Source organism: Lactuca sativa, chromosome 2 (assembly GCF_002870075.4).
Source record: "Lactuca sativa cultivar Salinas chromosome 2, Lsat_Salinas_v11, whole genome shotgun sequence".
NCBI lineage: Eukaryota > Viridiplantae > Streptophyta > Magnoliopsida > Asterales > Asteraceae > Lactuca > Lactuca sativa.
In genome coordinates, this window is record NC_056624.2 from 121,421,920 (window position 1) to 121,446,324 (window position 24,405).

General features: G+C 36.8%; 1 protein-coding gene and 1 pseudogene across 10 annotated transcripts; one reads left to right on the forward strand and one right to left on the reverse strand.

Annotated features, from left to right (window-relative positions):
• Window positions 1-1,991: 1,991 nt before the first annotated feature.
• Window positions 1,992-24,405, reverse strand: part of LOC111877399 (probable aldo-keto reductase 3) — a 29,030-nt pseudogene continuing 6,616 nt past the window's right edge.
• On the forward strand, window positions 18,148-23,567 carry LOC111905199 (uncharacterized). 10 transcript variants are annotated; one of them, XM_052768401.1, is made up of 14 exons: window positions 18,162-18,573; window positions 18,996-19,084; window positions 19,182-19,334; window positions 19,603-19,747; window positions 19,897-19,965; window positions 20,075-20,152; window positions 20,311-20,385; window positions 20,488-20,699; window positions 20,772-20,960; window positions 21,042-21,155; window positions 21,240-21,498; window positions 21,595-21,696; window positions 21,873-21,934; window positions 23,404-23,567. In XM_052768401.1, the coding sequence occupies exons 5-11, from the start codon at window positions 19,930-19,932 to the stop codon at window positions 21,307-21,309; spliced, it is 774 nt and encodes a 257-aa protein (XP_052624361.1). In that variant the 5' UTR covers window positions 18,162-18,573; window positions 18,996-19,084; window positions 19,182-19,334; window positions 19,603-19,747; window positions 19,897-19,929; the 3' UTR covers window positions 21,310-21,498; window positions 21,595-21,696; window positions 21,873-21,934; window positions 23,404-23,567. The 10 variants fall into 10 exon arrangements, with proteins under 10 accessions (XP_052624362.1, XP_052624364.1, XP_052624361.1 ...); XM_052768403.1 differs by lacking the exon at window positions 23,404-23,567 and adding an exon at window positions 22,086-22,148; XM_052768407.1 differs by lacking the exon at window positions 23,404-23,567 and having other exon boundaries at window positions 18,163-18,573; window positions 21,240-21,280; window positions 21,406-21,498; window positions 21,873-22,148.

Below are 24,405 nucleotides of genomic sequence, written 5' to 3' on the forward strand. Positions count from 1 at the left end.
AGAGAGAATGAAATGGAGAAAATATTCTCATAGATTATGAAATCAGAAAAGTACAACGAATATATACAAAAATCTTTTAACTAACTATTAATAACGAACTTGTAACAAACTAGGCATAAATTATGAAAATACCCTTAATTATGTATAAAATTAATAACATTTTGATTCTTCTTCTTGGTGGGGTGGATATATGCATGCTAAAAACAATATGATATATATGTTTAAGTCATTCAATGAAGTTGCAAAAGGAAAAAAAAAAAGTGATTTCATGATTACGGATACATAAAAATTAAGGATAATGAAAAAGGGAAAACAAATGGAAGAAATGGAAATATCAAGGGATTGTGAAACTCATCAAGGTTTGAAGTACAAACTAATGATAACGGAATTGTTGTAATACGATGATATTTATAGTTATCTTTCCCATCATTGTATTTCACTTTTTGCTTGAATAATAAATGGTGCTAATACACTACCTTTTTGCTTGAATAATAAATGGTGCTACTACACTACCTCGTACTCATATAAATTGTCAAATTATGGAGCTACACGCTATTCCATTTACACGGGTTACACGATGGAATTTAGAATGGTACATATAGATTTACTCATAATAAACCCTAACCGTAGTGGCGAATCTAGAACCAAAAACCATGTAGTTTTTTATGTAAATGAAACAAAAAGAGTAAATTACACGAATGGTCTCTATGGTTTATGGTTATTTGCACGTTTGGTCTCTAACTTATTGTTTTAACTCGGAAGGTCTCTACTGTTTGTTTTGTTACGCACTTGGTCCCTTTCTTACCTAAAAGGACTATGTTTCCCTTGATTTTTTGATTTTTTTTTTTAAATTAACACACCCCCACCCCTACCCCTCATCTTAATTACCTAATCCATCATTTTTCTCTATTTAAATAATAGTATTTTTAAGTAAGATAGAGACCAAACGTGTAACAAAAACAAACAGTAGGGACCAAACACGTAACAAAAATAAATAGCAAGGACCTTCTGAGTTAAAAAAATAAGCTACGGACTAAACTTGTAAATTATCCCAAACCATAGGGACCATTCATGTAATTTACTCAAACTAAAAAAACAAAAGAGTAAAAATTACGAATTGTATTGGGTCGGGTTGTATACCTTAAAATAATTAAACATAACTTCACTATTTATAATAATTTTACATTTAAACTCTAACGTCTTATATCTTGAAATATATATTAATAATTATATCGTTATCGATACTTTCTAAAACACTTTTTTTAATTAATGATATTAAACTATCATCCAAAAATTGAAATATATAAATATAAGCAGGAAGAAGTGGCACCCGGTGGAAGGATAATGATTGTTGGTGGCCTCGCCAGACGACGGATGACGGGCAGTGGATCTATCGATCAAACATGCAAGAACCTTTGAGGCGTCAAGCGTTAGGAGATCTCAATTAGTGATCACATTTGGTAAAGTTTTCTGTTATTATTTTAAATGGATTGATCTGTTGCGTAATGAATAAATTTTAAATGAATTTACGTAGTGGCAGTGACGGACACATAATGTTTTCGTAGGGACGTCACTCGTACTTCAAGCCGGTATACCTAATAGAAAAGATATTTTTTTACACTACGTATGTGCCGGAAATTGAATAGTAACCCGGGACCCCCTAGGCTCCACTAAGGTCTGCCCCTGTGTGGTGGACTATTTTAAACGGATTATTTTATATAAAATTTAGGTTGATGTATTTTTATTTTTATTTTTCCAAAAATTACATAGGTACTATAACACTAATGAGATATTCACCAATTTTTTCATATATATTTTATATTAATATTACTAATATTAAGAAAAATAGGTAGGTCCTAGCTACCTTCAAAGTAGCTAGGCCCTTGCTGTATTCCCTTTGTTTTTTTATTAGTTTACAAATGAAACATTCTTATAGTAAAAACATATCTTATGTGTCTATATATAGCAACACACAAGAAACAACGTGCTGATCAAGATTTCCAAGATGACAATGGAGGAGTCTCGGTGTCCTTAAATGTTGGAATACCATCCCAATATCGACCACCCTTAACTGAATCAGATGAAGCAATGGCTTCAAGTTCAGCCATGTCTTTTCTGATGTTAGTCTCACAGATAAAGCTCCAATGTTGTGTTCAAGATTCTCAATCTTTGTGGTTCCTGGAATTGGCACCACATCATTCCCCTGGTGGTGAACCCAAGCCAATGATAGTTGGGATGGGGTGCACCCCTTCTTCGCCGCCATCCTATTCACCTTCTTATACATGATCTTGTTATGCTCAATATTTTCAGGTTGGAACCTCGGCAATAACTACAATTAGAAAATCTTGTACCCGATATGAACGACCTATTCGTTTGTCAATTGTGTTGGAAGAAATTATGGATAAACAAGAAGAAGAAGATGATTTATCATACGTAAATGTCAACTGCTTTATTAATTAACAGAGTTTACATATTTATATATCCCTAACATCCCTAACCATCACGTCCATTCATTAGGACGGTTACATAACTGATAACGACTTTTACTATAAACACCAACTAACTGATTATAATTAGATAATATTTACAAAGTATCTAGCTTAACTCTAACATTCCCCTCTTAAGCTAGATTTCAGATACTCCAAGATTCTTCTTCAAACGATTGAAGTTACCCACTTGCAAAGCCTTGGTAAATACATCTGCTAACTGATCCTTTGTTCCACAAAAAACAAACTTCCACATCTTTGTTTGCAACAAGTTCACGGATGAAGTGATATTTAATTCGAATATGCTTACTTTTCCATGGAATATAGGGTTTTTTGACAGAGCTATGGCAGATTTGTTATCACAGAAAAGCTTTGTTGCATTGATTTGGTATTTTCCTAGTGTGACCAAAATACCCCTAAGCCACAAAGCTTGGCAGCCAGCCATTGAAAGTGAAATGTACTACACCTCAGCAGAAGATATGGCGACTACATTTTGCTTTTTCATTTTCCATGATATGGCTCCAGAGCCAAGGTTAAAAATATAGCCTGTGGTGCTTTTACTATCATCTATACACCCACCATAATCACTGTAACAACCCGAAATTCGTATCACTGCTTGTACCCCTTTTCGCGACTTATTTCGATCATCCAATCGCCGTTTCCAATTTCGTTTCCAATTCCGACATTTAATTAAGTCATTAATGTTGATATTATTTTATGACTTAATGAGTGTCTTAATACCCTTAGAACTCATTCTAACACTTCATATTAGTGATCGGAACATTTCTAGAATCAGCCATATCGGGTTACGGCAATTTGGCCGGGTGCGACCAAAAGCCCCGTCTAACGCTGGTATCGGGTAGAATTCCACCGTGTCCCGAACTTGGACACTATTTAAAGAGATCCAAGCTTTCATTTGAAGCTTTTTCTTCATTTCACAACCATCTCTCTCTAACCTCTCTCCTCAAGCTAGATTCAAGGTCCAAAACATCAAATTTAGGCTTCAAATCACCAAGGTAATCATCTTAGCCCTTAGTATAGTATCCTTAGCCTTCATTTTCTTGTCTAAATCATGGAATAGGACCATAAACATGTGTTTATAGCCCTGGAACAGCCTTAGGCCGTAAACACATGAAAAAGGGGGGGTTTTGAGCAACAAAACCCTTCCAAACCACAACTAGACTTTAGATATGGCTAAATGACTTCAAGGAATGGACTTAGAGCACTTTAGACATGGATTTTGAGGGATTTGAATGAGTTTATGGCCAAGACATATGCTTGGGCCGTAAACCCCTCAAAGATGGGAGTAAACACATTTCAAACATGTTAGAAAGCCATCCATCACCACCAAAAGCCTTGGAATAAATCATAGAACCAACCAAAAATAGTTTAGGGACCTTAAACATATCAAAACTCTTCATTTGAGAGTTTACGGCCATAGCATGTGCTCCAGGGTCGTAAACTCCTAAAAATGTGTTATTTGATGCCCTAAATTCATACCAAGGCTTGTAAAAATTATTGGAATCACATGTGATTAATCTAAGGCCTTTAAATCACTCAATCAAGGAGAGTTTAGGAGTTTACGGCCGTAAGCTCCATTCTAGGGCCGTAAACTCCCTTAAGTGTTGTTATTGGTGATTTAAATTCATTCCATGCCTTAGATAAAATTGTTCCAACCCTTCCCAAGTGTTATTGACCCATTAAGCACCATAAATCTTGCCAACATGAGTTCACGGCCGTGAACTCATGTGTGAGTGGTGTATATGGACGAAAACTCATTAGGGAGTTTACTCTTGAAGAGTAAACTCAAATCCCAAGTCCCTTGCATCAATATACGTCCGTAGATGTCACCCGGGTCACTCCAAACACTCGTTTTGAAGTGTTTTCGCTCATTGGAGTGTAATATCATATCTAATTAGAGTTTATAAATCTAATTAGATATATTTGTATACCATTTCATATTACATAGGAACCTCGCTCGTATTCAAGCCTCGATTCGACGTTTAGCATCCTAGTCGTCACATTCCGCGTCCGGTGAGTTCATACCCCTACTTTTTTTTACAATGGTTTTTAAATGTTTTCAGGGGGGAATACAAGCAAAAGTACAAGAATATCTTGTACTTAAATTCATTATTTTACTTAAATGGTTTCATAATTCGCACACTTTTAAGAATTGAAAACCTACTAACAAATTGTTTTAACTTGCAGAGTTGTTTGTTTAAATGATTTCAATTCTTATTATATACTGTTATGTTTCATAATTGATTGTTCACAATTATATTGATAGAGATCTTAAAACCTTTGTAATGTCTGTAATAAAACACCATAGGCTCGAGTGTAAAGGATAGACACCATTACAAAACATAAAACATTTGTAATGTCTGTAATAAAACACCCTAGGCTCGAGTGTAAAGGATAGACACCATTAGAAAACATAAAACATTTGTAATGTCCTTAATAAAACACCTAGGCTCGAGTGTAAAGGACAGGCACCATTAGAACTTAGTTAGTCATAGATACTACTTCCCTAGGCACGAGAGTAAAGAGTAATCTTAAAGATTGGAGACACGTCCTCGGTGAACACTCCACAGAGATACGCGAGTGGAGGACCGCACCTGTAACCAGAATCTCTTAGATAGGGAGCGTGACTTGAGTGTGTAGATCTATACGGGACTGACAATCCCGCACCTGGCTGCTAGCTACAACCGAACCGAAAGGTTCAAGGGTGACGAAAGTCATAAAAAGGATACTGGCCATGACCCGAGTCATATCTGGTCTGAAGTATGGTTATGGAACTCGCAATCAAGATTATGAACACTTCACACTTAATTATTAGTTTTATGTACGTAATAAAACTAATGTACAATTAAGGATAATCAGACTTTCAGGAGAATTCGCACACACACACGTTCAGGAAAATATGGGATTTTCCTGGGGGATAACATTAAACATAATCAGAATTGGTAACAGTTCACACACACACACATGTAGGAAAATATAGCATTTTCCTGAGTAACAGTAGTACGTAAGCAGAAAATTGTAACAAGTTGGATAACTAAAATTTACAATTCACAAGAACAATTATGTTTTCAGAATACATCTTTTTCATTACATTTTGGATTTGGTAACCAACTTTTAAGAAAATATGGGATTTTCTTGGATAACCACTTTTTCAGGAAACCAAAGGAACTTGTACATTTTTCACAAAACAAAACCGCTTATGAAGTCACCAGCTTTATGCTGATTTTCAAACTGCTTGTATTCTCAGGTCCGTATTAGACAGGTACCCGACGATCTCTTTTGGCGAAGACGGAGTGCGTAGAAGACTCGTCTTATTTTGTTTATATATATACTATGTATCACATGTATAACTTTACTTTTGAAACAAATGTAAACTATTATATATGTAATGTAATGGTTGTCTACTTTGCTTACTATGTGCATTGGATTTGATACTCAACGAGGAGTCCGCCCCGGAAATGTTTCCGCCTTCGGTTTTCGGGGTGTGACAGATTGGTATCAGAGCCCTTGTTTATAGTGAATAAAGTATACCAAACCTTACATGGTATAAAACTATAAACATTAAGGGGCCTAAAGTGCTCTGAACTAAAAGTATCCTTCAAAATAGAATTATTTTCAAAAGTATATAAGTATACCGAACCGTCGAGATCCGTAACTACAAGTAGAACAAAACATAAGTAAATGGGTGTTGTGTACTGCGTTAAACCTGGGCAGTTATGTAGTCGTGTCTAGGATCAATATAGCCTGGCCAACTATATTCATTCGAGACACGGCCAACATGTGCTTGGGAGTGACTGTAGTATGCGGCATGCCTAAAATTTACCCTAATACCACAAACATGGAACCAGCGTCGTAACAAATCATGAAATACTATGGGAGTATTTCTCGAGCCAATCCTTGGTAGAACTCCTTGTTCACGCATTGTTCTTTAATCATTCCCTCAGCGATACTTTTCCCGCTTAGATAGCTCTTTCCTGCTTTATCGCTTATTCAGCATATATTCGTTATATCTCTTGATTCAATTCAGAGGACTTATCATCCTCTCTTTCTTGATCTTATTAGATCAAGATGCCTCCAAGAAAGAGACCCAGCTCCAAGACCAACAACCCTTCGCCACCACCTCCTCCCCAAATTGATCCTGTAGTATTCCAGGCAGCTGTTACAGCCGCAGTGGCAGCTGCCATATCTCAACGAAACTCTGGCGGTTCCGGTGGTTCGGGAGGTGGTACCCAAACCCAAAACCAAGAAAGCAGTCAAGGACACCGCAAAGAAGGTTCATATAAGGATTTCATGAACGCAAAACCCACGTCCTTTGATGGCACTGGAGGTGTCATTTCCCTCACCCGATGGTTCGAGAAGATCGAATCCATCTTTGAAATTTGCGCCTACTCAAAATCTGACAAAGTGAAGTTTGCCGCCTGCACCTTTATCGACAAAGCCCTGACGTGGTGGAATGGCCGAGTCAAATCCCTAACCTTACCTGTAGCCAACACCATGGGTTGGGAAGCCATGAAGAAACTTCTGCTGGCTGAGTACTTCCCTCGGGGCGAAATGAAAAAGTTAGAACACGAACTCTGGAACCTGAAGATGAAAGGTTCCGACATCACTGCTTACACTTCCAGGTTCGACGACTTGGCATTACTCTGCCCGGGAATGGTTACCCCGGAGAGTAAGAAGATAGAGAGATTCATCTGGGAGCTGACCCAGCCAACGAAAGGAAATGTCATAGCTGCAAGGCCGGATACATACGACAGCGCCAAACACTTAGCACAAATCCTAATCGATCATAGTGACGACCTAGAGGAGGCCGCTACCACTCCTTAGCCGACAAAGAGGAGTGGTGAGAAAAGAAAAATCAGGAAGAAGGAGAAAAGTCAAACATCACATGAATCTTCGAAGAGACAGCAAATAGTAGCAGTTCACGCTGCCACTTCCCCTGCAGCTGTCTCTGTTGTTGGATCCTCAACTCGAAAACCTGTCAGTAGGTATGCTGGAAGCCTTCCTAGTTGTGACAAGTGCAACTATCATCACTTTCCTTCCGGTTCATGTATAGAGGTATTTTGCAACAAATATGGCATAAAGGGTCACATGGCGAAAAACTGTAAGACACCAACTCAATCAACGAGTCAAACTTCCGGAGCGGGCATTGGTCAGGCCTGCTATGGTTGTGGAGAAGTTGGACATCTCAAGAGAAACTGCCCCAAGGCAGTAACACCTGGCAACGCCGGAAGTGTTCTAGCGGTAGGACAAGAGGAGACAGCTACCAATCCCACCATTGCCACAGGTATATTTCCCGTTGAATGTTATGCCTGTGATTCTTTTCGATTTTATTGCTGAAAGAAATTCGCTAACCATCCATTTGAACATCTTTAAAACCCTTTCATTTGTGAGTAATCGAAAATGTATACCGTCGAGATGGTTATCAAGTGAGAATGGGGACGCTAACGTCATATCCGTAGATTGTATCCTTAATCCGAACAATTATTCTTTTCTGTTCGATCTAATGGCAACCTTTTCATGAAATGCTTTGATGCCATCTTTGGCATGTAATGACCGAGCCTCATTCATGCTGTTATTCTTGGTTTCGAGAAAGCCATACGTCTTAACCTTCCTCCGACCCGACTCTCATGATCTTCGTGCATCAAAGCTTAAAAAGTTTTTCCCATGTATTCCTCGTTCATGTGATCATCGAGAAACGAGAAGTCTGCAATTCTTTCCCCGATACTGTTTCCAAAGGATTCTTGAGAATTCTTTCCTAACGCGTAGTCCAGTCTCGCATCGACCAAGTCCCTGGAATTACCTCATAGTCCAAAAACCTTAGTGAGCACGATGTGTCCAAGAGAGCAACCAGGGCTTGATATGATCGCTACAAGGTAGTAGTGGTACCCTTCGATCAAACCATTTTCCTGGTCAAGTAGACAAGCAAAGCAGTCATATTTGTGAACCTCTCCAAAAGCTAAGGCAATAAAGAATCAGTCGGAACTGGGGATACCCATAGAAACCCGTCAATTCTTGGATCCCGTCGGCTATGATCGTAGACTCACGTAGAAGTTTCCTTTAGAACCATCGGACCCTTAGCTACTCTGCCACATGAATATGTACCCACTTGTTGGAAGTTTTACTCTGGAAAGACATAGTATGCCTTGGGAAGTGCGGAAAACTTAACTCATGGAACATTAGACCCTTCGAGATCCTCGTTAGGAATCGATTCCATAGCCCTCTTCGAGCTATCTTTAGAACTCAGCAGCAACCATCTGGCATTCCACATCTTTGATAGTAAGGATTGCCGACCTGACGAAACCCTAGAACTCCCTTGATGAGATCGAAACCAACGGAAGTCCGAACCTTCATGGATGAATCAATTGAGATCATGGATCGAGAGGTTAGTCTTGCGTAACAAAGCCACATCCTGACAGTGAGGGTTCGCTGAAATGTCAAGCGGAGACCCGATTCCACTTTGGAGCATGAAGACCCGAAGCAGTAGATTCATCCTCACATCTCTTTTCACTTCGTGATCTGTGTTCGAATCTTTGAATTTCGGGACGAAATTCCCTCTAACGTGGGGATAATGTAACAACCCGAAATTCGTATCACTGCTTGTACCCCTTGTCGCGACTCATTTCGATCATCCAATCGCCGTTTCCAATTTCGTTTCCAATTCCGACATTTAATTAAGTCATTAATGTGGATATTATTTTATGACTTAATGAATGTCTTAATACCCTTAGAACTCATTCTAACACCTCGTATTAGTGGTCGGAACATTTCTAGAATCAGCTATATCGGGTTACGGCAATTTGGCCGGGTGCGACCAAAAGCCCCGTCTCACGCTGGTATCGGGTAGAATTCCACTGTGTCCCGAACTTAGACACTATTTAAAGAGATCCAAGCTTTCATTTGAAGCTTTTGCTTCATTTCACAACCATCTCTCTCTAACCTCTCTCCTCAAGCTAGATTCAAGGTCCAAAACATCAAATTTAGGCTTCAAATCACCAAGATAATCATCTTAGCCCTTAGTATAGCATCCATAGCCTTCATTTTCGTGTCTAAATCATGGAATAGGACCATAAACATGTGTTTACGGCCCTGGAACAGCCTTAGGCCGTAAACACATGAAAAGGGGGGGGGGGGGGGGGTTGAGCAACAAAACCCTTCCAAACCACAACTAGACTTTAGATATGGCTAAACGACTTCATGGAATGGACTTAGAACACTCTAGACATGGATTTTGAAGGATTTGAATGAGTTTACTGCCAAGACATATGCTTGAGCCGTAAACCCCTCAAACATGGGAGTAAACACATTTCAAACATGTTAGAAAGCCACCCATCACCACCAAAAGCCTTGGAATAAATCATAGAACCAAGCAAAAATAGTTTAGAGACCTTAAATATATCAAAAATCTTCATTTGAGAGTTTACGGCCATAGCATGTGCTCCAGGGCCGTAAACTCCTAAAAATGTGTTATTTGATGCCCTAAATTCATACCAAGGCTTGTAAAAATTATTGGAATCACATGTGATTAATCTAAGGCCTTTAACTCACTCATTCAAGGAGAGTTTAGGAGTTTATGGCCGTAAGCTCCATGCTAGGGCCGTAAACTCCCTTAAGTGTTCTTATTGGTGATTTAAATTCATTCCATGCCTTAGATAAAATTGTTCCAACCCTTCCCAAGTGTTATTGACCCATTAAGCACCATAAATCTTGCCAACATGAGTTCACGGCCATGAACTCATGTGTGAGTGGTGTATATGGACGAAAATTCATTAGGGAGTTTACTCTTCAAGAGTAAACTCAAATCCCAAGTCCCTCGCATCAATACACGTCCGTAGATGTCACCCGGGTCACTCCAAACACTCGTTTTGAATTGTTTTCGCTCATTGGAGTGTAATATCATATCTAATTAGAGTTTATAAATCTAATTAGATATATTTGTATACCATTTCATATTACATAGGAACCTCGCTCGTATTCAAGCCTCGATTCGACGTTTAGCATCCTAGTCGTCACATTCCGCGTCCGGTGAGTTCATACCCCTACTTTTTTTTACAATGGTTTTTAAATGTTTTCAGGGGGGAATACAAGCAAAAGTACAATTATATCTTGTACTTAAATTCATTATTTTACTTAAATAATTTCATAATTCGCACACTTTTAAGAATTGAAAACCTACTAACAAACTGTTTTAACTTGCAGAGTTGTTTGTTTAAATGATTTCAATTCTTATTATATACTGTTATGTTTCACAATTTATTGTTCACACTTATATTGATAGAGATCTTAAAACCTTTGTAATGTCTGTAATAAAACAGCCTAGGCTCGAGTGTAAAGGATAGACACGATTACAAAACATAAAACATTTGTAATGTCTGTAATAAAACACCCTAGGCTCTAGTGTAAAGGATAGACACCAATAGAAAACATAAAACATTTGTAATGTCCTTAATAAAACACCTAGGCTCGAGTGTAAAGGACACACACCATTAGAACTTAGTTAGTCATAGATACTACTTCCCTAGGCACGAGAGTAAAGAGTAATCTTAAAGATTGGAGACATGTCCTCGGTGAACACTCCACAGAGATACGCGAGTGGAGGACCGCACCTGTAACCAGAATCTCTTAGATAGGGAGCGTGACTTGAGTGTATAGATCTATACGGGACTGACAATCCCGCACCTGGCTGCTAGCTACAGCCGAACCGAAAGGTTCAAGGGTGACGAAGCCATAAAAAGGATACTGGCCACGACTCGAGTCATATCTGGTCTGAAGTATGGTTATGGAACTCACAATCAAGATTATGAACACTTCACAGTTAATTATTAGTTTTATGTACGTAATAAAACTAATGTACAATTAAGGATAATCAGACTTTCAGGAGAATTCGCACACACACACGTTCAGGAAAATATGGGATTTTCCTGGGGGATAACATTAAACATAATCAGAATTGGTAACAGTTCACACACACACACATGTAGGAAAATATAGGATTTTCCTGAGTAACAGTAGTACGTAAGCAGAAAATTGTAACAAGTTGGATAACTAAACTTTACAATTCACAAGAATAATTATGTTTTCAGAATACATCTTTTTCATAACATTTTGGATTTGGTAACCAACTTTTAAGAAAATATGGGATTTTCTTGGATAACCACTTTTTCAGGAAACCAAAGGAACTCATACATTTTTCACAAAACAAAACCGCTTATGAACTCACCAGCTTTATGTTGATTTTCAATCTGCTTGTATTCTCAGGTACGTGTTAGACAGGTACCCGACGATCTCTTTCGGTGAAGACGGAGTGCGTAGAAGACTCGTCTCATTTTGTTTATATATACTATGTATCACATGTATAACTTTACTTTTGAAACAAATGTAAACTATTATATATGTAATGTAACGGTTGTCTACTTTGCTTACTATGTGCATTGGATTTGATACTCAACGAGGAGTCCGCCCCGGAAATGTTTCCGCCTTCGGTTTTTGGGGTGTAACAATCATTGTCGCTAAAACCTCTCAAACTTGCATCCTCAGTTCTAGTATAGATAAGCCCGTGATTGAGAGTACCATTTATGTAACGCAATATATGCTTACCAACTTCCCAATGACTTTTCTTGGGATTCTCCATGATGCAACTAATAACACTTACAGAAAACATGATATCGGGTCTTGTTGCAGTTAAATACATAAGGCTACCTACCATACTCCTATATAGACTAGGATTCACATCATTTTCGGATGTATTTTTTGAGAATTTTGATCCAAACTCCATTGGTGTAAAGACAGGTGAAGAACCCACCATGTTGAAGCGTTTAAGCAGTTCCTTAGCATACCTGTGTTGGGAAATTGAGATCCTCTTTTGCTCCTACTTTACCTCTATTCCCAAGAAGTAATGCAATAGTCCCATGTCAGTCATTTCAAATTCTGTTTTCATAGATTCCTTAAATTCACGAACCATTTCCTCTAAGTTTCCTGTAAAAACCAAATCATCAACATACAAACAAATAATTAAGATTTTTTTAGTAGCCTCTTTGACAAAGAGGGTATGCTCGAAGGGGCATTTCTTAAAGCCATTATCCAGGAAGTACTTTTCAATTCTACTGTACCAGGCACGGGGTGCCTGCCTTAAACCATACAAGGCCTTTTTCAAGTGACAAACTTTATACTCTTCCCCCTTCTTCACATATCCAGTTGGTTGATCAATGTACACGTTTTCTTCAAGTGTGCCATTAAGGAAGGCCAATTTCACATCCATTTGATGCACATCCCATTCATTTTGTGCTGCTAAAGAAAGAACCAAACGAATTCTTTCTAGTCTGATTACCGGAGCAAATACCTCATGGTAATCAATTCCGAACTTTTGTTTGTATCCCTAGGCGACTAAACTTGCCTTATATTTTTCAACCTCTCCTCTTTCATTAAGTTTGGTTTTATATACCCATTTGACACCAATAGATTTATGATCTTTGGGTGGATCAACTAGTTCCCATGTATCATTCTTCAGAATTGACCTTATTTCTGCATCCATTGCATCTCTCCATTTCTTATCTTGAATTGCATCTTCAAAAGTAATAGGATCAGCATCAACAAAAAGAGCATAGTTAGCCATGTCTTCAAAGTCCAATCTTTGAGTGTTTTCATATAGGTCTGCCATGCTTCGTTTTTTCTTGATCCTTCTAACACGAGGTGGTTCTTTAGATGAACTTGAAGATTCATCGATGGATTGTACTGAGTTGTCATTGACAGGTGTGTGTGTGTGTGTGTGTGTATTCATCTCATTTCCCTCCTCATTGCTTTCTTTTCCTGAACAAATGCTCACCGGGATGTGTGCACTGTTCTATTCACTTCTTAAAGGTTCATTCCAAGCTTTTGCTTCATAAAAAATAACATCTTTGCTTATGAGTACCTTTTTTGTTACAGGATTATAGAGCTTGTATGCTTTTGTGTTTTTGCTGTAACCCACAAACACTGCTTTTTCGGATTTCTGATCGAGTTTTCTCCTTCTTTGGTCAGGAACATGTGCGTAGGCAATGCACCCCAAAACCTTTAAATGTCCTACACCCGATTTAAGACCACTCCAAGCTTCCTGTGGTGTCATGTTGTTTACACTTTTTGTTGATGTTCTGTTGATCAGATATGCTGCACATGCTATTGCTTCAGCCCAAAATTCCTCTGGTAATCTCTTTCCCTGTAACATGCACCTTGCCATCTCTCCAAGAGTCCTGTTTTTTCTTTCAGCAACCCCGTTTTGCTGGGGTGTGTAACTTGCAGTTAGTTGATGATGTATGACATTCTCTTTCAAGAAAGATTGAAGACAAAAAGCAGTGTATTCCCCACCACGATCAGACCTTAAACATTTGATTTTGTGTTCACTTTGATTTTCAACCCAAGCTTTAAAGATCACAAAGTAATTGTAGGTCTCCGATTTTTCTTTAAGAAAGTAAATCCATATTTTCCTGCTAAAATCATCTATGAAGGTTAATACATACCTACTTCCTCCGATTGACAGTGTTTTCATAGGACCCCAAATGTCTGAGTGGACCAATTCGAGAGGCTTTGATGCCTTCCATGCCTTGTCTTGAGGAAATGACTTCTTTGAATGTTTACCCAACACACATGCTTCACATACATCATTTGCAACGACGATAGAGGGTAACCCATGTACTAGTTGGTGTTTATGCTTGTAAGTGAGAGCACCAAAGTTTGCATGGCCAAACCTGTGATGCCAGAGACGTGACACATCTTTTGTGTTTGTGTAGAGAGAGAAAAGATTGTCCCCATCAAACTTGATAGGAAACATCTTGTTCACAGTCATCTTTACTCTCCCGATCAAATTATTATTCCTGTCTTTTATCTCACAGAATCCATTTTTAAACCGTAAATCATACCCTTTCATAATAAGTTGTCCCACACTCAATAGGTTATGTCTCAAACCTGTTACGTAGAACACATTAGAGATATTCTTTTCATTATCTCTAATCTTAATGGATATCACTCCATTCCCTGCCACACTAAGCTTGTTATCGTCCCCAGTTCGGACTTCCCTTTTCTTTGAGTTTTCTAGACTAACAAACAGGTCTTTATTCCCTGTCATATGGTTACTGTAACCACTATCTAGATACCACAAGGTATCTTGCACTGAATCTTGAACACTAAGCATCATGAACATCGTGTCATCATCATTGCTTTCTTCGTTGTGAATGAAACTAGACTCCGTTCCTTCATCTGCAATTCGTTTTCTGCAGACTTTCTTGACATGACCGAACTTATGGCAATAATGGCACTGTATTTGTGGTTTTCTTTGATTCTTGCCTTTGTTGGTGTTTCCGGGTTGATTATCTATAGCCTGAAAGGCGTGTTCCAATATAGGGGATTCAAACTGCTTCATCCTAAGTTCATGGGATTGAAGCGTACCCAAAATATTTTCTAATGAAAAATCCTCCAAGTTTTTCGACTCCTCTATAGCCACAACGACGTATTCGAATTTTTTTGTGAGGCTTCGCAAGATTTTCTCAACAACCCTCCTATCTTCAAGGATTTCTCCATTTAAGCGCATTTGATTTATAAGGATTATTACCCGATTGTAAAACTCTTCTATGGATTAAGTTTCTTTCATTCTTAATTCATCGAACTCACAACGAAGCGTCTGCAATCTAACAATCTTAACCTTCTCTTCTCCTCTGTTTGATTTGTGCAAAATATCCCAGGCCTCCTTTGAAGTGTCAGAGGATGAAATTCTTTCAAATATGTTTTCATTGACTGCTTGGTATATTAGAAATAAGGCCCTTCTATCTTTCTTCCTCAAATCATTCAACTCTAATGTCTCAAGCGCAGTCAATATGGTGGGTTCTGTGGGTTCATCGATTCCGTGTTCAACAACATCCCAAAGATCCTGAGATTCAAACAACACTTTCATTTGGATATTCCAGTGAAAGTAATTCTTTCCATTTAGTTTTGGTAACTGCGGTTGAGATTGTAATCCGTTCCCAGAAGTTGATGCCATGAAGATTGGCTCTGATACCAATTTGTTGGAAGAAATTATGGATAAACAAGAAGAAGATGATTTATCATACGTAAATGTCAACTGCTTTATTAATTCACAGAGTTTACATATTTATATGTCGCTAACGTCCCTAACCATCACGTCCATTCATTAGGACGGTTACATCACTGATAACGACTTTTACTATAAACACCAACTAACTGACTATAATTAGATAATATTTACAAAGTATCTAGCTTAACTCTAACAAATTGGAATGGAGGTGAGCTGAATGGAAAATATATTGAAAAAAGTTAACCAACAAACCTTACGTAAGTCGCCATCTTCCAACTTCTGAACAATCCTTGGACCAGATGAGAAGAAACCCCGTCCTAGAGGACTGTATGTAACAATCCCGATCCCAAGTTCTCTGATAACGTATGATATATATACATAAGAATTGAACTTCAGATTTTTTGATACATGTTTATTGAGAAAATTAGAAAAAGAAAAACAAGAAAGAAAAGACAGCCAACCTGCATGTAGGAATGATTTCTTCTTCTGCATCTCTTGTCCACAAGGACCATTCGAGTTGTATAGCTGTTAATGGGTGCACAGCATGAGCTCTTCTGATGGTTGATGCTGACGCCTCCGATAATCCAACATATTTGATCTTTCCTTCTTCCACCAGCTCCTTTAGTGCTCCCATCTAACGAGAAAGATAAAAGATTTTAGGAGATCGATATGAATGGATAATGAATTTAAGCACGACTGCAACAGAACGACGTGTAAAGAGGAGGAAATTAACAGTGATTTCAATAGGGACACGGTTGTCAATCCTGTGCTGATAATATAAATCAATACAATTGACGCCTAATCTCTTCAAGCTAGCTTCACAAGCATACTTTATATAGGCCGGGTCTCCGGAGAGGTCCATGTGATTACTGCTCTCCTATTTGAACCCGAATTTGGTACCCAGCTACACTTTTTCCCTCCCCTCTCCAGTCAAAGCCTGTAATACAAAAAAATATGTTTTCTAATCAGTCTACACAAGAAACGATACTTAAACCGTAAGTTGACTGAATCAAAACATGAAAAAACCCATGTGCTCTATGATCTTAAAACTAATTGGGAGCGACATTTGATCAATGTAATATTTAGTTATGAAGCTTGTACTAGTAGAAGAATGTTACCTTGCTGATAAGAACTTCGTTGGTTTGAGGGCCGTAGATTTCGGAGGTGACTAGAAAGGTAATGACGACGTTAATGGCGTGCTGGATGAGCTTGATCATGTCAGGTTCAGGTTTGGGTTTTAATTTCCATATAAATAAGAAATTCCCATACAACCTAAACCCTGACACTACTGGAAAATTGGTAATAGAGTACACCCCCATCTAATACGGTTGTAAAAAAAACCCGTATTATAAAGGGATAAATAAATATAATACACACAATTGCAGCATCTAATACGGTTAATTGCAGCATCTAATACGTTCAATGAGATGTACTAGAAACAAAATCAAATAACTAAAAAAATACGCCCCCATTTTGATTAAGTACGACTAATACATAAACATGATCAATATCCTCTTTAGTTAGAAATCCAACTTTAATGCCTTTATCCTTGCTGCTACAACTTTGATCCTGTTTTCAACTATTAAAGTATTTGTCCCTGGAAAACCTCCTGTTGACTACCAAGGAGCTAGAGAAGCAAAACCAATCACATAATTTGCACTCAAACAAGTGAAGACACTCCTTAAAGACAGATTAAGTGGAAAAACTACAATTACTGAATCAAGTGTACAGGTTTGTATGATGATATAAAACCATTATTCTTAAAGGAATGGAATTGATAGGGGAATGGAATGACTGATTCCATTCTTGTCATAGAAAAGAAAAGAGAGGTACATAACAGAAGCATATAGAGATGTGCATCAAAAAAGTGTACAGGTTTGTAGGATGATATAAAAGTACAATTTTACCCTTGGGGAAATATATTTTTAATTTGACCATTTTGCCCCTTTATAGGCCATGAAAGCACAAATGGGCGATCTTGGACAGAGCTTAGGAATGACCCAAGGTTTGGGCAACCAGTTCATGCAATAATCGAATTCCCATTTTGCCCTCATCCTTCAGAAAGCTGCAGTTTTGTAGACTAACTGTGCCAAAAGGTCAATATTACCCCTCAATTTTTAATAATAATAATTGTAGCAGTTCTTGTTCAATTTATTGATTCAGCCACATGACTATTTTCTGTATTTTATCGTTTTTATTTTTTGTATTTTCATCATTTTTTGTAAGAAGAATTGTGGGGTAACACAAGTGACTTTTTTTATTTTTATTTTTTATTATTTTAGGTTTGTTATCGGTTTATTTTAAAAAATTACCAAATTAAAAAACCAATAACCAGATGAGGTTCAAGTTTCAATAGATTACATGCAGAGTTTGGACCATAAAAATGGTCAAATGGAATGAACAGATTACATTCAAATGATTTTTCTTTAAAATTTTTTGTTTTATTTTCTGTATTAAACATAATGAAAGCTTGTTATAACCAAAGGTCATAAACAAAATAACTTTTCCAATTTAATTAGAATAAGAAATTTTAGATTATTATTGTAAAAAGGATGAATCTTTTATAGTTTATATTTTACAGTGTACTCTATAGATTATTTTTAAATACAATTAATGAACTTTTATTCCATGTCGAGTACAAGGGAAGAAAATACCATGAGGCAATTAAATTCAATAGGATATTTTTATGAGTAAAAATACTTGAAATAAAAAATTAAATAAGTTCATTTGATTAAGCCCCGCAGCAGAATTCATTCTTTGAGACGCTTTCTCCCTTTGAGACGCTTCCGGCATATGACCAAACAAATTCATCGCCATTTTCGCTCTATTACTTAGAGTTGTTTATACGAAACCTTAGCCTTCGGTCGACGACGCCTCCGCCTCTGGCCAACGACGCCTCCGCCTCCGGTTGACGACGCCTCCGCCTCCGGTCTCCAGTCGACGAGACTGACGAAGTCTCCTACTCCGGCCTACAGCCACTTCTGCCTCCTTCTTTCACGTTGTTTACAGGTACGCTCGGACTTTGGGTGTAGTTGATTTATTCGTTGATTAATGTTGTGTTTATGACAATGTTTTCTCTGTGTACGAAATATTACTTCATATTTCTGGTTGATAACCCTAGAAAGTATCATCGACTCTGTTTTGAACTTCATCTGCTGTTGCTCCAAAAAGAAAAAATTGTCCTCTCCAACTTCCTTCATGATTTCAACATTAGCCCCATCTAATGTTCCTATAATCAGGCATCCATTGAGTGCAGATTTCATATTAAGAATATTTCAAAACCACTCAATGATCACACATCCTCCTCTATAACTATTCGATTTCACATTATAATTTTGTTAAAGTTCACATTTATTGCTTAATTATATAGAAACCAATATTTAGAAAAGCAAGATTTTTCATCAAATGTTGACCAAGATATATGCTTATAGCTGTGAGAGCTGCAGTATCAGCATTTCGTAGGGAAGAAGAATCACAAGTTCACCATTCATCTAAAAGAAGAAGAGAGAGATCAGATCAGGTTTGTCCATTTTTCTTTGTGGAACTCCATGTTATAGAGGTAATTTGGTAATTTAGTTTCAAACATAATAGTAGTAACCTGTATTGTATGGATTCAGGATAGGGTTAATTATGGTGATTCAATGTTCATGGAGACACCACGAGGCAAAGGTCTTCAATTCCCATTTTCTGTTGCTGATCGTGTTATTATAAAGTCCAATATCGCTCATTAGCTAAGGTTTCTGATACTTCATCATCACAGCAAACTTCAAGTAAGATAACACCCAATTGGCTCTAAACCCATGTGGCATCTTTAAATGTATCATGTTTCAAATGTATGTGTGTGTGTGTTCTAAAGATAATTGTGTAGCAAGTTTTGCATATGTGACTGATTCAATTTCACTTCAAGTGCCTTTAGCTGTGGGGTATCGATTATTATTTCATCATCTTCTCATTAGTTAGATTAAGTCATAATCTTTAACATATCTTTACCCTCATTATTTTCTATGATCATTTTTATGCTCATTTTCTTATCAACAGGTCTGAAGTTATACATTGGAAATTTACCATCACATATGGATGAGGTACTAGTGCAAACAACCAAGAGCAGGAGGATCCATATGGTAGAAAGAAAAACCAGAAAAAGAAGTGTTGATAAACCCAAAACGAAACATCTTGAAGCAAGGTATACATATTAACAAACATTATTTGAGTTAATATATGAATCAAGAGTACATAAAGCATTGAATTTGTTTTGAAAAGAGCATAAACTTACCTTAATATCTAATCACATGCATCATTGACTATTTACTAAACTCGATTTCAATTATGCAGAAAGATAAAAGACCTCTCATTGAACCATTACCAATGTCGACCCAAGTTGCTCCTATTCTTCATGACCAGGTAGTCACTCTAACTTACAATTTTGGAAAGGTATTGTTTTCATTTATAGTTAATTTCCCATAAAAAAAACTACATATATTAAAATATAATCTTTTAATTTGGACTTCAGGGAAAAGAGAAAGAAAACGTGAATGTTGAAGAAGCTAAAGAGCATAAGAAGAAAGCAAAGAAAAAGCAAGAGTATGAGGTGCATAAATTTCTTCTTTTGTTTTCTTTTAAATATATTATATATTAACATGCCTTAATAAGATAAAAAGTTACAATGAAAATATATGAAAGTTGGATGCTATTTTAACATTTAGCCCACAGAAATATACTATATTTTTTAGTATTTTTTGGTGGCAGAAAAATCTTCCTAGAAAGAAAAGAAGGAAATTGGAAGCATCTAAAGAGATGATGGGGGATGAAGCAGAAAATAGGGTATATGGCACAAACCTACGTCTCTCTCTCTCTCTCTCTCTCATTGTTATTATTTTCATAGCAATACAATTTTCATGATAATCATTTGGTTTCTTAATGTAGGTACAAAAGGAAAAGTTATACAAAACGATGCAAGAACCCATGATGCCAAATAAACTGTTTAAGAGCCACAACATTCCGGAGTCGTTTCCTATTGTGTCTGAACCCGGGATCTTCAACGCTGCGAGTGTTGAAACCGTGATTAGCTCAGTGGCCATTATGGAGATGTTGAAAAAAGAACAACTTGATATTAGTTGTATTCTCTGGTATCAAATGTAAGTACTTTAACATTTACGGTATTAATGTTTCATATTATTTTACCATTATAATATATATTGTGTTTTCAGAATGCTACATTCACTCATGCTTGTATCAAGAATGGATAACAAATGTGGTTTTATAAACCCACAATGTATCACATTTACGAGATGTGAATACGATGATAGGGATGAAATAGATTATGTCATCAATGATCTTGTTGATGTGATGAATTTTCATGAGGAAAAACAATTTTTTCTTGCACCATATTGGGAAAGGTATGATATTCTAAATGTCTTTACTGTTATGATATTTTTAATTAAAAGTTGTTTATGTTTAATTTGTTTAATCTTTATTAGGAAACATTGGATGTTGATAGTGATTTGTCCTCATCAATATAAAAGCTACATTTTGGATTCTGCCAGAGGGACAAAGACATTGAAAGACTACACAATAGTTGAAAATGTGAATAAGTAAGAAATTTATTATTTTAGTATTCGAAATGATATATCTTTTTATAAATTTTAACAAATCATTGTTGTTTATTTTTGTTTTAGGGCTGTTACAAGGTTTAAAAAAACAAAAACCAACAAATCACGTTTGTGTCCAATGACTTGGATTAATTAATCTTATTAACTAATATATATATATATATATATATATATATATATATATATATATATATTCGAAAAGAAAACTCTCATACATATATAATTGTTTTAGTGTAATCAACAATTGTCCGATTGGGAGTGTGGTTACTACGTTATGAACTGGATGCATGGGTTTGTAATTTTTCGACAACATGGATTTCCGAAAGTAAGTATATTGTTAGATATTTTTTTCATTTTTGTTTATTGTAATAAAGGCTCACCTTTGTTAAATAACAAATTTTTTATCTTAATTTGTTTGTAGAACATTTTGAAGGACAAAAAACCATTTTTTAGTGAGGAATTGGAGGAACGTGTTAAAACATGGATGAGAACTTTTGGTGATAAAGTGAAGCCTTTTTGTAAGGTACACAAATTGTATTTCATGTTGTATTTGCTCATATTTTTTATGTTCTGGAGAAGTTTTCACCCTTGCATTGCTATAGATGAAGTTGTTAATGGCCAAGGTCTTATAATTTGAGTTTTCATCATTAAAAGTTATTTGAGATTTTGAATCCTAAGTTTTCTTGTTAATTTTTGTAGGCATACAATGAATCAACCACATAGGGGAAAGAGAGGTTAGAGGTGACAAAGGGGAAAGAGAGGTTAGAGATGTGACATTAACAAATTTTTTTCTGTTTAATGAACTTAGTTCATTGTAATTTTTTTTTCTATTTCTGAAAATGAAAACATGATCAGTGATGTCCCACTTCTTATGGTTGGAATGGAATCATATAGTAGGTTTGTATTTTGTAGAGATTGATCCATGGTAATCATATAGTAGCTTTGCAGAAATTGAAAAGTTTGTTTCAGTTGGAATGGTGATCCATGTGTTCTAGAGCATCCATGGACTGGAATTGACTGTTTAATAAGGCTGGAGTGGAATTGGAGTGGAATTGTCAGTTTAATAAGGCTCTGGAATGCAAAGGGGATGTGAGACATCAAGTACGGTTGTTTATTGGTGTATTAGATGTGTATATATGGCGTATTAGATGATTGTATGTGTAAAATAGATAGGATAATATAATACGGTCAAATAGCCGTACTCTATTATGCATGTAATCTAATACACCCGTCTACTAATACGCCCTCTATGTACATATTATATTCACAATGTCTGTAATAAAACACCCTAGGCTAGAGTGTAAAGGATAGACACCATTACAAAACATAAAACATTTGTAATGTCTGTAATAAAACACCCTAGGCTCGAGTGTAAAGGATAGACACCATTAAAAAACATAAAACATTTGTAATGTCCTTACTAAATCACCTAGGATCGAGTGTAAAGGACAGGCACCATTAGAACTTAGTTAGTCATAGATACTACTTCCCTAGGCACGAGAGTAAAGAGTAATCTTAAAGATTGGAGACACGTCCTCGGTGAACACTCCACAGAGATACGCGAGTGGAGGACCGCACCTGTAACCATAATCTCTTAGATAGGGAGCGTGACTTGAGTGTATAGATCTATACGGGACTGACAATCCCGCACCTGGCTGCTAGCTACAGCCGAACCGAAAGGTTTATGGGTGACGAAGTCATAAAAAGGATACTGGCCACGACTCGAGTCATATCTGGTCTGAAGTATGGTTATGGAACTCGCAATCAAGATTATGAACACTTCACAGTTAATTATTAGTTTTATGTACGTAATAAAACTAATGTACAATTAAGGATAATCAGACTTTCAGGAGAATTCGCACACACACACGTTCAGGAAAATATGGGATTTTCCTGGGGGATAACATTAAACATAATCAGAATTGGTAACAGTTCACACACACACACATGTAGGAAAATATAGGATTTTCCCGAGTAACAGTAGTACGTAACCAGAAAATTGAAACAAGTTGGATAACTAAACTTTACAATTCACAAGAATAATTATGTTTTCAGAATACATCTTTTTCATTACATTTTGGATTTGGTAACCAACTTTTAAGAAAATATGGGATTTTCTTGGATAACCACTTTTTCAGGAAACCAAAGGAACTCGTACATTTTTCACAAAACAAAACCGCTTATGAACTCACCAGCTTTATGTTGATTTTCAATCTGCTTGTATTCTCAGGTACGTGTTAGACAGGTACCCGACGATCTCTTTCGGTGAAGACGGAGTGCGTAGAAGACTCGTCTCATTTTGTTTATATATACTATGTATCACATGTATAACTTTACTTTTGAAACAAATGTAAACTATTATATATGTAATGTAACGGTTGTCTACTTTGCTTACTATGTGCATTGGATTTGATACTCAACGAGGAGTCCGCCCCGGAAATGTTTCCGCCTTCGGTTTTCGGGGTGTGACAATCATTGTCGCTAAAACCTCTCAAACTTGCATCCTCAGTTCTAGTATAGATAAGCCCGTGATTGAGAGTACCATTTATGTAACGCAATATATGCTTACCAACTTCCCAATGACTTTTCTTGGGATTCTCCATGATGCAACTAATAACACTTACAGAAAACATGATATCGGGTCTTGTTGCAGTTAAATACATAAGGCTACCTACCATACTCCTATATAGACTAGGATTCACATCATCTTCGGATGTATTTTTTGAGAATTTTGATCCAAACTCCATTGGTGTAAAGACAGGTGAAGAACCCACCATGTTGAAGCGTTTAAGCAGTTCCTTAGCATACCTGTGTTGGGAAATTGAGATCCTCTTTTGCTCCTACTTTACCTCTATTCCCAAGAAGTAATGCAATAGTCCCATGTCAGTCATTTCAAATTCTGTTTTCATAGATTCCTTAAATTCATGAACCATTTCCTCTAAGTTTCCTGTAAAAACCAAATCATCAACATACAAACAACTAATTAAGATTTTTTTAGTAGCCTCTTTGACAAAGAGGGTATGCTCGAAGGGGCATTTCTTGAAGCCATTATCCAGGAAGTACTTTTCAATTCTACTGTACCAGGCACGGGGTGCCTGCCTTAAACCATACAAGGCCTTTTTCAAGTGACAAACTTTATACTCTTCCCCCTTCTTCACATATCCAGTTGGTTGATCAGTGTACACGTTTTCTTCAAGTGTGCCATTTAGGAAGGCCAATTTCACATCCATTT

What these genes read in the sequence shown, in the direction of transcription:
- LOC111905199 (XM_052768402.1), top strand. Translation starts at nt 19,930, where the DNA reads ATGTCGACCCAAGTTGCTCCTATTCTTCATGACCAG. An exon ending in TGTATTCTCTGGTATCAAAT is followed by an intron (nt 20,700 to 20,771) that starts GTAAGTACTTTA and finishes TTGTGTTTTCAG; the next exon opens with AATGCTACATTCACTCATGC. An exon ending in ATAGTTGAAAATGTGAATAA is followed by an intron (nt 21,156 to 21,239) that starts GTAAGAAATTTA and finishes TTTTTGTTTTAG; the next exon opens with GGCTGTTACAAGGTTTAAAA.